This window comes from Myotis brandtii, unplaced genomic scaffold (assembly GCF_000412655.1).
Source record: "Myotis brandtii unplaced genomic scaffold, ASM41265v1 scaffold45, whole genome shotgun sequence".
NCBI lineage: Eukaryota > Metazoa > Chordata > Mammalia > Chiroptera > Vespertilionidae > Myotis > Myotis brandtii.
Genome location: NW_005367209.1, coordinates 6344820 through 6359048, shown reverse-complemented (window position 1 = coordinate 6359048; position 14229 = coordinate 6344820). Strand labels below are relative to the sequence as shown.

At 50.0% G+C, this 14229-nt stretch overlaps 2 protein-coding genes and 1 pseudogene across 3 annotated transcripts in view; 1 reads left to right on the top strand and 2 right to left on the bottom strand.

Moving 5' to 3' along the window:
• LOC102250248 overlaps positions 1-2869 on the top strand; it is a 5796-nt pseudogene extending 2927 nt beyond the window's left edge.
• A 2329-nt stretch (positions 2870-5198) lies between these two features.
• On the bottom strand, positions 5199-9403 carry SPEF1 (sperm flagellar 1). 2 transcript variants are annotated; one of them, XM_014546490.1, is made up of 7 exons: positions 8765-9403; positions 7634-7745; positions 7201-7357; positions 6961-7000; positions 6770-6830; positions 6502-6625; positions 5199-6408 (listed from the first exon to the last, which is right to left on the bottom strand). In XM_014546490.1, the coding sequence occupies exons 1-7, from the start codon at positions 8883-8885 to the stop codon at positions 6301-6303; spliced, it is 723 nt and encodes a 240-aa protein (XP_014401976.1). In that variant the 5' UTR covers positions 8886-9403; the 3' UTR covers positions 5199-6300. The 2 variants fall into 2 exon arrangements, with proteins under 2 accessions (XP_014401976.1, XP_005874749.1); XM_005874687.1 differs by having other exon boundaries at positions 8777-9403.
• A 2848-nt stretch (positions 9404-12251) lies between these two features.
• Positions 12252-14229, bottom strand: part of CENPB (centromere protein B, 80kDa) — a 12445-nt gene continuing 10467 nt past the window's right edge. Inside the window, exon 4 of the mRNA XM_014546526.1 lies at positions 12252-14228. Coding sequence (XP_014402012.1) covers positions 13081-14228 — 1148 coding nt within the window. The 3' untranslated portion in view covers positions 12252-13080. The remainder of the gene's footprint in view (position 14229) is intronic.

Sequence of the window (14229 nt, the reverse complement as noted above, 5' to 3'; positions counted from 1 at the left end):
GGGGGGGAGTTAGGGGGGGGAAAAAGAGGAACCAATGTAATAATCTGAACAATAAAGATTTAATTAAAAAAAAAAAAGAACAAGGTAAGGCCTGCATTCTTATGTCTTTCTAGCTAACTTCCCAAATCCATCCCTGACTCTTTCCAACACAGACTAGCTGCTGACTGTGGACTGTCTGGTGCTACAGCAGTCCTTCTCTGAACTGTGATTTAGCTTTTTGTGTTTTCAGTTTCCTGCCATCAACCATGATCCCAAAGTATTAAATGGAAATTTCCAAAAATAAACTACTCATAAGTTTTAAATTGTGCACCATTCTGAGTAGCACAAAGAAGTCCTATGCTGTCCTGCTCCATCCTGCCCATTACGGGAATTCACACTATATATGCTACCCACCCATTAGTCACAGTAGTCAACTCTGTTATGAGATTGGTATCAGAGGGACCACTGTCACATAACTTTTAGTACAGTATATTGTTATCATTGTCCTATTTTATTATTAGTTATTATTGTTATTAATCTGTTACGGTGCCTAATTTATAAATTAAATTTTATCATAGCTATGTATGTGTAGGAAAAAAACAGCATGTGTAGGGTTTGGTACTCTCCGAGGTTTCAGACATCCACTGGGGATCCTAGAAGGTAACCCCTGTGGATAAGGGGGGACTACTGTATGTTATAGTGTATATTCTAGTACATGTCTTGGTAAACATATGGATGCATTTCTCTTGAGTATATATTGAGGAATGGAATTGCTGGAACATAGCTGTGGTGGTTTTATAATGTACCAATTTAGAATGAACTACATTTCCCAGAATTCTCTTCCATGTGTGTTTCTAATTAGGGTGGTCCACAACAGACATTTTTGCATGAGATTTGGAGGGTAGAAGAAAACAGTGGCTATATTGGTTTTTACACCTGCAAGGTCTGGAGCTCCTGCCTATCCACTTTGTTGCTGATCTGCTGGCTCATCTCATTGGCAGGGTAGCACCCAGGCCCATAAATGCTCCACCTTGCCCTGGATCCTCCTTCAGCCTCTCTGACTCCTGGGCCAGATAGGAAAGGGCACCGACTTCTCCAGCACGACACCCACATCATCAAATTTGGAGGCAGTGGGAACTAGGGTGAGTTCCAGTTTGTTCTCGAGGGCTCCAGCTTGTGCTCATGGATTCCAACTCCTCTGTTCTCCTCCCCACTTTATATCCATCCTTCCTTCCCAACTGCCTGACCTGTGAACTTTGAGGTCCAGAATCAGATGCAAAACAACAGTCTCTTTAACAGTTACCTGACATCAAGTCCCTGTAACAAAGTCTTTCTGCTTCTCTGATTGAACTCATACAATAGCATAGGCATATGCTTAATTTTATATGAAACTGCCAAACTGTTCTGAAATGTTTGTACTCACACTCTCAGCAGAGTATGAGAGTTCCAGTTACTTCACATCCTCATCAATATAAAAATTAGAAATTTTGTAAAAACACAGCACTGCAAACCAAAGCAGGGCAACGGGCCACCAGACGTCAGCCTTTGCTCTGAACCATGCCCTTGTAGATGACAATTTCACAATATCTACCAAGATTGCAAATACATGTATTATTTTTTTAAATATGTTTTTATTGATTTTAGAGAGAGAGAGAGGAAGAGACAGGGAGAGAAACATCACTGTGAGAGGGAAACATAAATTGGTTGCCTCCCGCACATACCCTGACCAGGGATTGAACCAGCAACCTGGGCATGTACCCTGACCAGGAATCTAACCAGCAACCTTTCGGTGCACAGGACAACACTCAACCAACTGAACCACACCGGCCAGGGCAAATGTATGTATCCTTTGACTGGACAACCTCAGTTCTAGAATTTATCGTGCAGATATACTTGTACACAACATTAAATCATGAATGTGTGAGGTTCTTCATTGTTGTATTATTAATAAAAGATTAAAAATAAACCAAGTGTTCACAGAGGGCTGATTAAATTTGGTACAGACAATAGAATTTTATTTGGAAGTTTTCAATGTACCAGTACATACTGTTATGGGAAAATATTGCATTAGTCAAGGTTCTCCAGAGAAACGGAACCAATGGGAGACAGAGATAGATGAGTTAGCTCATGCAATCCTGGAGGCTGGCAAGTTGCGAGATCTGTAGGATGAGTCAGCAAGCTGGAGTCCCAGGAGAGCCCATGGTTTTGTTCCAGTCCAAAGGCTGGCAGGCTCAAGACCCAGGAAGAATTCATGCTTCAGTTAAAGTTCAAAGGCAAAAACAAAACAAAACAAAAAAGCCCATCTCCCAGTTCAAAGGCTGTCAGGCAGGAGGAATTCTCTCCTACTCACGGAAGACACAGCTTTTTTATTCTATTCAGGCCTTCTTCAACTGATTGGAAGAGGCCCACTCACATCAGGGAGACAAATCTGCTTTACTCAGACCACCCATCTAAATGTTAATCTCATCCAAAAACACCCTCACAGAAAACACCCAGAGTAACATTTGACCAAATGTCTGGGCACCCTGTGGCCCAGTCCAGTTGGCACACAACATTGACCATCACATATCTAAAAGAGACCGTGTTGAGTGGAAAATCAAGATACAGAAAAGGGCCTTTTGCCTTGTTTTGCTACACAGAGAGCAAGATGGGTCACCAGCAACTCTACTGGAGCCATCTGAGGAAATTCCGCCAGGGTTCTCCTTCTTGCTGCGGCTGCTCAAACCGCCACACTGTGATCTGGAAATACAGCCTCAACATGTGTCGCCAGTGTTTCTGTCAGTACGCGAAGGACATAGGCTTCATTAAGTTGGACTAAGTGAACTTCATGAATGGGTCATTCAAGACATCTACCTTATGACAGAATGCTATCTTTTTGTATATAAAATAATTTTTAAAAAATACAGAAAAGAGTGGATAATCTGCTTCCTCTTTATATTAAAAAAGGTGGGGGTAAGATAACAATAAATGTGCATATTTGCTTGTATTCACATTAAGATACTATGGAAGAATATGCAAAAACTAAAGAAAAAGTTTATCTATCAGAGGTGTAGGGGACCAAGGAGAGTTTTCACTTTTTATGTTTTTGAAAAATGTATATTTTAAATATTTTTATTGATTTAGGAGAGGAAGGGAGAGGGAGAGACAGAAACATCAATGATGAGAATCATTGATTGACTGCCTCCTGCATGCCCCCCACCGGGGATGGAGCCTGCAACCTGGGCATGTGCCCTGACCAGTAATCGAATCAGCGACCTCTTGGTGCATGGGTCGACGATGCTCAACCACTGAGCCACACCAGGCGGGCTTATATGTTTTGATGTGTTTGATCTATTCAAAATATTAAGTAACAAAAAATGTTAAATGCCTTTTTACATGCCTTTCCTCTTCTAGGATTGTGAAAATGGGATACAAATCTTGTTTTATAGTCATCCTTGTGTTCCTGGTATTTAGTCCATAGTAGACACTCAATAAACATTTGAGGAATTAATGAATAAATGAACCAGAAGAAATCTGATTTAGTGTGGATCAGAAAGGCGATAGGGGAGTGAGGAGCAGAGTGGGAAAAATATGGTAGTAGCTGTCAGAAGGGAAGTTTAGAGAACAAGAGAGATGTTTAAAGAAGAGTTATAGACATAATGTGTGATGTAATCCACCTTCATATTTGTTCCCAAGAAACATTCAATAAAATTCTCCACTGCTTTTGGGGTTTGATCTGTAGGGTTTTGAGATATTAAAACAGACTCAGGCATATCTGGATAGTAAGAATAGGGTGGGGGGGGGGGGACTCAAGGAGGAAGAACCTCCAGGACCTGGCCTAGCCTCTGCTAATGGAGGAGGTCAGCAGACTCTTAAGGGGGTAACCCCAATCGCTGAACCTGCATTCTGGGTCCATTGTGCTCCTGTCAGGCAGAACCATGCCCTACCCCACACCCTGATCCTCAGACCCCTCTACAAACCATGCCTTCCAGCTCCACACACAGGAGCGTACAAATACGGTCCATGGATGAAAGGTTTAGAGAACAACACTGAAGACCCAATGCAGATGATGGAGAGAGAACAGTGCTAGATTGGGTCAGTATGTGTGCAGGGCTGCAGTTGATTTGGGTAAGACAGAGGGCCAGGCTGCAGCCAGTGTTTAACCTAAGACCAGGCTGAGTGCAAGGGAAGGGCACAGACCAAGGTCATGAATAGTTATCAGTTTTTATTTGTATTAATTTAGGAACTCAGGTAAATAGAATTGGACACCACATAATCCTTGTTTGTTTTTTAATGGTTCAGAACAATAAATAACCTCACACTTTCTCCCCACTTGTCCATAGACAGCCCATTTGTGAACACTTGTAAACCCACCACTTGCCCCAAGAACTAAAACATTACAAATAACTTATATCTACTAATGTGCCTCTTGCATCTCTGCCCTCTGCTTTCTCTCAGAAGTAACCCCTATCCTAGATTTTATCTTCTGTTGCTTTTTCCTCCTTGTAGCCAGCTTCTAAAATGACTCCCATTGATCTCTCCCTCCTGGTATTCAAACCTATGTGTTCCTCTCCCCTTGAATGTTGGCTGGATCTAGTGACTTATTTCAAATAAATAGAATATGACAGATGTGATGGATGTCACTTCTGTAATTGCATTAGATAAGACTATAACTTCCACCTTGCTAGCATCTAACTCTCTCCTTTGCTGGATGACGAGGAAATGAGGGCAGCCACCAGCCAACAACCAGCAAGAAACTGAAGCCCTCACTCCAACAGTCCACAAGAAACTGGACTCTGTCAACAACCAGATGAACTTGGAAGTGAGTCCCTCCCCAGTCAAGCCTTCAGATAAGACTACACCTCTGGTTAACAATTTCATTGCAGCCTTGTGAGAAACCCTGAGGCAGAGGACCCAGCTAAGCCATCCCTGGACTCTTGAGCAACAGAAAATATGAGATAATAAATGCTGTTTTAAGCCTTTAGGTGTGTGGTGATTTGTTCCACAGTAACAGATAACAGCTCTTTTGCTATTACAAAATGTGTTGCTATGAACATTGCTATACATGTGCCCCAGAACACAGAACACGAAGCTTAAGTTTCTCCTGGGTATATGCTGCATATATGCCTAGGAACAGAATTGTAGGGGGTTTAGGATTTACAAATGTTCAATGTTACTGGTCAGAGTTATGGTCACACATGGCCATGGTATCTCAGTCAGGGTTGGGAGTTAAGCTTGTCTTCAGCCCATAAAACTTGGGATCAGTCTGTGAGCAGGGTTGAGAGTCATACAGAAGACACATTTAGGAATCAGTCCACGGGCATGGTTTAGGGTGAGTATGTGGCTACATTTGGAGAGAATCTGAAATGTGGGTTTGGACAGAGTTAAAGGAGACAGTGAGGGTAGATTTGGGGGTCAGTCTAGTAAGGCCAGTGTTAGAAGTCAGACTCTCCTAGTGCAGAAGACCTGACAATGTGTTATCATCAGCCTACAAAGCAGTGGCTACCCAGGGCCCAGCTGCCCACAAGGCAAGACCCATTCTGGGCATAAAAGGCCCTCAAGGGGTGAAGGGTGCAGCAAAAGGGAGGCAGGACCTCACTGCCCACAAGGATCCAGGCAGAGAGAGAAGGTTAGCACAAGAGAGAGAGCACAATGCTTTTAATGGGGGCAGCCTTGTCCCATATACCCCAAATAGTCTCAACTCTACCTCATGGGAGGGGAGGGCGATTTGGTATAGGCACAGCCGATGTCTTCCCACACCTGTCTGAACCCCTCCTCCTCCCTTCCGCTCCAGCAGCTGCCCTCCTCCCGCCTCCAAATGGGTCCCAGGTGAGCACGAAGGAGAGGCCAGGGACTCCCTCAGTTTCCCCAATGGCGCAGGGCACAAAGAACTAGATGGAGACATCACTGTCCTCACAGCTGGATGGGAACCCGGTTCTAGTGGTGTGGACCCAGTGGGGGGACCATCCCCCAAAGCCCAGCACAGGGAGCTCCAAAATGGAGCGCCTGGTGTCTCTCACTGCTTTGGGGTACACACCAGGCCTCCGCACACGGGTTCTGGGTTCTGGAAAGTGGTCCATTCTCCTGATCCGGATGGAGTGGGAGGAGGTGGCTCAGTTCCGTGCTCAGACGTAAGGGCTCCTGTCCCACCGTCCACCCACCATGCTCACCCTCACCCCGAGGGAGGGTCTCCCGGAGGCTCTTAGGAGCAGCTGGACCCGCCCCCTTCCCGCCCCGTTAGTCCGTGTTCTGTGGGTGCATGGGCTGTTCTGTGGGTGTGTCGGCCTTTTCAGGGCTCTGGCAGACACTGGGGCATCCCTGCGTCCTGAGCAGCTGCTCAGCTCACCGCTGCTTCCGTTCCGCCTGCTGCAGCCGGCGGGAGAGGTCGTCGATGCGCACGTTCTTGAGCTGGAGCAGGTGCTCCAAGCGCCGCACCTTCATCTGTAGGACCTGGGCGGCCGCGCAGAGGTCAAACCCAGGGACCCCCTGCCCTCATCCCGTCCTCCACAGGCCCCAACCCCCCGCACCTCCCAGGGCTCCCACCTGCACAGTCTCCTGCGAGGCCAACAATTCCTGCTCCTTCTCGGCAATCTGGAGGATGACGCTCGGGTCGCCGTGCAGCACCTGGCTATACCCAGGACGCCGGGGCACCGGCTGCCGGCCCCCCCTGGGGTGGGAAGCAGCTTAGGGGAGGCCTGGCCCTCATCTTTCCAGGGCCCCTCGGCCAGGTCTCCCCACTCCCCTAGCCCATTCCTGCCTACCCTACCTCCTTACCTGGTCTGGTAAGGTCAGGAACCCCCAGTTTCCTTACCTGAGCTGCCCCCCTCCCTGCGTGTCCTGGGCACCTTCCCCTCGGGGCTTCTGGGACAAACCTGAGAAGAGGTAAGTGGTGGAGTAACCCTTCTGGAGTCCTATTTTCCTGTCTTTCCCTCCTCCCTCCCCCCAAGGAAGGAAAGGAGAAAAGCTCCCCCTGGGAGGGAGGAAAAGTAAAAGCCACTTTACCCACATCCATGTAGCCACTGCCATCCTGGGGGGCCAGCTCCTAAAAGAACCCCCGGGTCCACTGTGAGCTCCTGCTCGCCCATCCCCAAAGGGCCCCATGTCCCTTCCACCCACCGTCCCCCAGGCCAGGCTCCCTTTAACCAGGCACCCTTCTTCCGCACTTATCGCCACGGTGGGGGCTTTCTGCAGGCTGGGAAGCTCCCTCAGAGCAGGGGGGGAAGAAGCCTGAGTAGGTGGCACCTGTAAGGAGCCCGAGCCCTGCTTCCTGCGCCTCCGCCGCTCCTCCAGGCGCTGCCTCAGTGGAATGAGCACCAACTCCACCACGCCGGGGGTGCACTGCACGATCTGGTGCATCACGTCCTCCGGCACCGAGAAATTCAGCTTGTTCAGCACCTTCCTGGAGGGTAGACATGGGTAGAAGCGGGGTGCGGCAGCTGCTGTGCTAAGTGCACAGCCTTGGGGGGATGGAAGATCACCGTACCTGGGCCCTGTTCTTGGGTGTCCCAAGTTACCTTTCACCTCCCCAATAGAAGAGTCCCTTAATTTTGTCACCAGACAATTCTGTCTGCCTGGGCTGTGGAGACCATAGGAGGTGGAGGGGCTGGGGCAGCCCTTCCTGGGAGCCCAGGGTAGGGGCTAGAAATCCTGCTAGTGCACCCAGATATTCTGCTACCTGTTCAGGTGACCCCAGTTGCTGAGCTTCTGCTGGAGAGAGTTGGCAGGGACATAATTGTGCATCTCCACCATCTTGGGGAAGTAAAACTTGATGACTTCTGCAACCAGGACTGAAGGAGTAGGAGTGGGAGCAGACATGAAAGGGGGGGGGTGGGAAAGGGAGAAGAGGAAGAGAGACAAATGGGTGGCAGAGTGGTGGGGCCAAGTGGAGAGGTGGAGATGTGGAAATGGAAAAGGATGATAGGAAGAGAGGGGCGAAAGAGGACAGGGGAGGGTGGGGAAAAGGAAGTGAGATCAGTGATCAGCTGGAGACTAAGCCTCCATCATACTCCAGAGGGGCTACATTCCTTCCCCATTAACTCAGGGCATTTGAAAACTGTGGTCTCTGGTGTCCTGATAGAGAAGGAATCTCCATGGGAGCCCTTCAGGATCCTGGGTCTCCATCATAGGCATAAATATAGATACACACACACACACACACACACACACACAACACCAAAGTCCCAGGAGAAAGTCACAGACTCACACAGACATATGTGATAAGATCCCTCTACAGATATGCACATAGGATAGAATGTGTAGATACACAGGATACATACCTGTCCAGACACACACAGCACACACACACACTACACACATGTCCAAGCACACATATAGCACACAGAGAGATGGACACATACACATATTTCCATCACTGGAGTTCCAAGAGACAGTCACCAACATACACACAGAAGCACAAAGAGTCACACAGTAAAATCCCAGGAGACAATCTTAAACACACAGACACCTTCACAATCACAAAGCAACACATATACACACAAGACTCCCCTACATACATACAGGACAAAATGTGTCAATACACATAGGAGCACACACTCTGACTCCCATAAGATAAACATATAGAATATAGCAATATGCATGCACACACGCAGAGATGCAAAAATACATACACAGATATGCACCTTAGTCATTAAGTCCCATGAGAGAGTCACTGACTCACACACTCAGACACATTTCTGCAACTGAAGTCCTAGGAGATAGACAACACCACACACGTACACAAGCGTAAAGATATGTTTGCACAAAGGCCTCTTACACACGTGCATACAGGACAGAAATGTGGACATACACAGGCGCACACCTCCGTCACTGAAGTCCCGGGAGAGATTTCTCTTGGGCCGGGACAGAGGGATGTTGTCTATCCACAGGTACAGCTGGTGCAGCGCCTCCTCGTCCACACTGCCCGCCATTGGCACCCTCGGCAAAGGGAGGCTGATCCAGCCGGCAGCGTCCAGTCCCAAACTCACGGCCGCTCAAGCGTCTCCTCCCTCGCCGACGAGGGCGTCCAGACCCGCTTCTGCCTCTCTAACCCGGAGACTCCCGTCCCAGCTGGGAGAGGCCATATTGTTTTCTGAAACCATGACAACCATCCTTGACTCCAGAGAGCAGAGGCTTCTGGGAGTTGTAGTTTGTCCCGGTTACCTCCTCTCAGGCCTCCAGATTTGAAAAGGCGGTTATAGGTGGCCTTGTCTTCCCCGTTTCCCAAGAAGAAATAATTTTTGCCCACGCCACCTGAGGACAAGCTACTGGCTCGCTCTGGGTCCTTCCAAAGTCAACCAGGCCCGCAGAACCCTGCACCAGCATCCCCAGGACTGGGATCCCCCTTCTGGATTATGTAGCGGTCAGTCCCAAGTGAAGGCAGCATCTGCTGCTTCCCATCTGGACTCTGTGATAGTACCGCCTTGCTGGATCCCTCCTCAAAGCTCTGTGCTCATAGGCCCATCCCCACCCCCCAGCCCCTCCCATCCCCAGCCCAGTCCCAGCAGTATCCTGGTGGGGCATTTAGTATGAAACCCAGACTCCCAGGGAGAACACCAGAGCTCAAGGCCGTTGCTTTGGGCAGGTCATTTAACTCCTCCCTATTGGCCTCCTTTGTAAAATACTGATAGTTCTCACCTATTTGTTTCAATGGGGTAATAGGGAGGAGAATAGGAAGGGTATTTACAGAAGACCTGTATTTGTATGAGGACTGCTGGAACAGTTTATAGATATAAGAGCTGCAAGAACTCCACATCCCTCATCTCCATCCCAAAAGCTATTCTTTCATGGGTTAGAAATTGACCTCAGCAACCAGTTCCATTTCAAGAGGGCTACCTTTAGGAGGATTAGGAAGATGGGTGCTTCCTTAATGAAAGGGCGCAGAGTATAAGTAAAGAGCAACTTCAAGTGGGGAGAACACTTGCTTCCACATTAGCGGTGTAGCTTTGGGCGAATTACTGGACCCTCCGTGTGCCTGTTTTCTCATGGTTTTACCTACCTCATAAGGGCGTTGTGAGCATCTAAAGTGCTTAGCACAGCACCTGAGATGTGGTGTTATCAAAAATTAGATGATCTGCCCTAGCCAGTTTGGCTCAGTGGAGAGGGTCAGCCTTCGGACTAAAGGGTCCCAGGTTCAATTCCAGCCAAGCGCACATGCCCGGGTTGCAGGCTCGATTCCCCCCAGTAGGGGGCGTGCAGGAGGCAGCCAATCAATGTTTCTCTCTCATCATTGAGGTTTCTATCTAGCTCTCTCCCTTTCTGAAATCAATAAAAAAATGTATATTAAAAAAAATGAGGTGATCTTTCTCTCTCATCATTGAGGTTTCTATCTAGCTCTCTCCTTTACTTTCTGAAATCAATTAAAAAATGTATATTAAAAAAAATGAGGTGATCACAGTTGCAGCAAAAGAAGTGTTCTTATAGGCAGGAGACAAATGGAAAGGATTTGCCTTGTTATTTGAGGTAAGGGACTTGGATTGGCCAGGGCCACCTGGGGAGAAGGCTACTGCTCCCACCTATTTACTCCAAAGCAGGCCAGGAGGTAGGTGGTCTCCCTCATGACTTTCTGGTCTCCTCTCCAAGGCATTGATCGGGGTGGGGGGAATGACTGTAAGGGGAATCCCTATTACTGTTTGCTGTCACTTAGTTTCAAAGCCTTCCAAGGCCTAGAAGGGATCTGTGTCACGAGTGCGGAAAGCCAAGGGTGGAGCGGTGACCCCACTTTCTGTTTTAAAGTTGTGAATGAAAAGGGGCCACATGCTAACCTGACTAACTCAGGCAAGGCCTGCGTGGCGGCCTTGCAAACTCAGAGACCTAAAGTAACCACAAAGGATGGTCTGAAATCAAAACTTTTTAAAATAAAAAGCAGTCTATGGTGGATAGTCATGTCCTAGGCCGGTATATTCCCTGACAAAGATCAACTTTGATCTTAACTGAGCCTATTGTCTTTTTGCATCTACAATAAACAAACCTTTGAAAAGTCAGGGTAACTTGTAACTTCCTTTTTTCTGGGCCCCTCAGGGCACAACCAGTGCACCTGGGTGAAACTACAAATTACCTCATTGTTATCGTGTTAATTGTTGACTGTTAACTATCCTGTATCCACCCATGTAAAAATAAGCACGTGTCTATCCTTTTACTTTTTACCCAATCCCAGAGATTTCCCTGCTTTGCTTTCTCCTGCCTTCCTAATCTATCACCAATAGATGTCATGTAACCCACTTATGCCTCCTCCTTTGATTGTAATTTATAAAACAAGGCGACAAACTGCCATTCTCTGGAGCATTATCTCAGTATGTTGAGATTCTGCTTCCCAGTAATTTGGCTCAAATAAACTCACAAAAATTATTTACATATTTGAATGTTTCTTCGTTAACAAAATCATACATAGAGGCCTTGCCTTTCTAGAAGAGACCACACCCAGGGCAGTCAGGAGACAAGATTACCTGGATAGCCCCTCTACCCCCTTTACATTCTAGGGTGGAGAGAGGAACTGCAAGGAGGTGGGGGTGGGGAGGGAACCAGAGGGGTGATATGCCAGCCCTAGCCAAGGTGGGAAAACCGGTTTGGGGCCCAGAGCTCCCTTCCCTGCTCGAGCTCAGGCCCTGCCCTAGGTGGAACCGCTGGGGCCTGAAGGCCTCAATGCTGGAGGGCCAGGAAGGCGAGACTGGCCCTGAAAAAAAGAAAGGGGTTAGGATCATCAAGGGGCCTGTCTTCACCTTTGGACTGGAGGGCACCGCAAAGGGAGTTGCTAATTCATTTTCAGTTTCTTGGGGGGTGCAATCTCTCCCCAGCAATATCACCTTTCTCCTGCCACTGTCTCCAAGGACAGCCACTAGGCTTGGAGATGCCCTCTTGAGGCACCTGTATGCCCCTCCAAACTCCAACCGGTAGCATAGGAGCTGCCCTAACACCCCTTTCTTTCTGCCCTCTGGCCCCACTCCTTAAACGACTTTGAATGAGCCTTGAGAGGCCTAGTTCCCGGGTGCCTACATAGTTTAATTTAGCCCAACAGAGACTGCAGCTCCCTCCCTCCTGTCCGTCAACTGACCCCAAAGCAGTAGAAGGCCTGGCTTCCTCAAAGCCATGCCCAGGCAGGTGCACTGAAGACCCCTTCCTCCCCAAGTCTAGATCGCATTTAGACACAGAGGTGGCCTCTCACCCTAGTCAGGGCCTAGGCTGTGGCCACTCACTCAACACTTGCTTTAATGTCCCACCAGAGCAAGGAACAAAGGAAACTGGGAAAGTATGTGTCCCCAAAACAGACGCAAGCCCAAACCATGAAGGATGATGCACCCTTGGCTGTTAAAACATTCACCCCACAAAAAGGGAGTGGATGGATTTATTGAATTCATACTGGGAAAGGAGCAGCTGGACAACTGGACTCTGGGCCCAGACCCAGGCCCCCTGCCCAAGATAGGACCCTGCCAGGAGGAAGGAGAGGCATGGTGCCTGCAGCTGCCCACAAGGGAAATGCCCATTTTCACTCCCCTGGAGGGCCTCTTGGGAACCTCCAATCTGTTGAGAAAACCAAGGGCCAAAGTAACATGGGCTGGGCCAGAGAAAGGGATTGGGGAGGTGGGAAAGCAGGCAGAAGCAGGCTTAGGAGCCTGTGGTTAGACTGTGCTTCTTGAGGCGGTCTGGGGGCAGGGATGGGGGGCTGCCAGCCTCATAGGGGCCTAGGCTGGACCTTCCTCTGAAGCCCTTCCCAGAATGGCTTTGGGGTCCCCCCCCACCAAAGACCTGGTGTGGACGGCAGAGGGGAGAGGCACTGTCTGGCCGGGAGCCTCCAGGGCCCATCCCTGGTGGCTGCTGTGGCCTAGTCCACTGATGGCATGGTGTGGTAGCACCGGACAGCTCCCCACCTGGTCCCCCAAGTTCAGGGGCAAATGGGGAGGAAAGAGGACTCTGAGAAAGAGGCAATAAGCAGGCAGTGAGGCTGACCCCAACCCTGGGCCCTACCAAGGTGACTGGGCTTGTTCACAGGGCCTGGGGAACATCGCTAAAGTGATGGTAGCATCTGGGGCTCCCTACTCTGGCTCCATCCACAGCAGCTGCCCAAAGAGTCCTTTTGCCCTGGGCTGGTGCTGCCACATCTGGGTTGAGGGCATGGCTAGGCCCAGTGGCTCAGCTTTGATGTCCAAGACCCCGAACTCCTGCCTGCCTGGCATGGTTCTTCCTGGTCACATGGACCAGATCGTGTTCCAAGTGGAGGATGTGGCTCTGCACACGATCATCGATGGGGAAGGAGGTCAGGTACCTCTTTACCATAGCGAAGTAGGCCATGGCCTCCCCAAAGCTAGGCACAGGCACCTCATCACCATCCTCATCTTCATCATCTTCATCGTCATCGTCTTCATCGTCGTCCTCCTCTTCCTCACTGTCCGACTCAGAGTCTGCCTCACCTTCCAGGAAATGGAGGGTAGGGTACTGGGCCTCCTCCTGGGCACCATAGCCTCCGAAGCTGCCACCGGCCTCCATTACACCCTGGGCCCAGTCCTCTGCCTCCAAGCCCTCAGAGGAGCTCTCCTCCTCCTCCTCCTCCTCCTCTTCCTCTTCCTCACTGTCATCAACATCAGCCTCCTCTTCCACCTCCTCTTCCTCCCCCAACTCCTCTCCTTCCCCCCCTTCCTCCTCTTCCTCCCCTTCCTCCTCCTCCTCCTCCTCTGCCTCCTCCTCCTCCCCTTCTCCCTCCTCTTCCTCTTCTTCTTCTTCCTCCTCCTCTTCCTCTCCCTCGCTCTTGAGGGCAGTGGTGATGGTAGCATTTGGGCCACCCCCGAAGCCAGCCTCACGAAAGCAGGCAGCTATGTCAGAAGGCTCCACTGCCTGCCAAGCTGCAGCCACGAAGTGCAGGGCCTCCATGAGGCCCAGCTGCAGGCCTGAACGATCTTGGCCCTCTAGCGCAGCCATGGCCTTGAGCAGCATGGCCTGGCGGTAGTGGCCCTTCACCTGTTGGACAACTCCCCGCTCCAGTGGCTGCACGGTGCCAGGCGGGAAGAAGGCTAGCTGCACATGCCGGAGGCCTGAGGTATCCACGGACTGGGCAGCCAGGCGGCCAGCAAGTAGCAGGACTCGGCGAGACTCTGCAGCCATGCGGGTGTCCAGGGCCTTCAGGTACTTGGCCAGGGCCTGGGTGGTGACACCACCCTTGGAGTTGGCGGTGTAGTCGCAGGGCAGGCCGGCTTGGCCAGCACGGGGCTTGGCTGACTTGCCCGCCACCAGCGGGGGCAGCTTCTCGCTGCCGTCGGCGTTGGCGCACAGCAACACACTCAGGCG

Bases quoted from the DNA above. Each gene is read 5' to 3' on its own strand.
- SPEF1 (XM_014546490.1), bottom strand. From the start codon at position 8,885: ATGGCGGGCAGTGTGGACGAGGAGGCGCTGCACCAGCTGTACCTGTGG. The intron at 6,831-6,960 runs GTAAAGTGGCTT...ACCTCTTCTCAG, and splicing joins CAGTGGCTACATGGATGTGG to GTTTGTCCCAGAAGCCCCGA. The intron at 6,409-6,501 runs GTGGGAGCCCTG...GCGGCCGCCCAG, and splicing joins CCTCGCAGGAGACTGTGCAG to GTCCTACAGATGAAGGTGCG.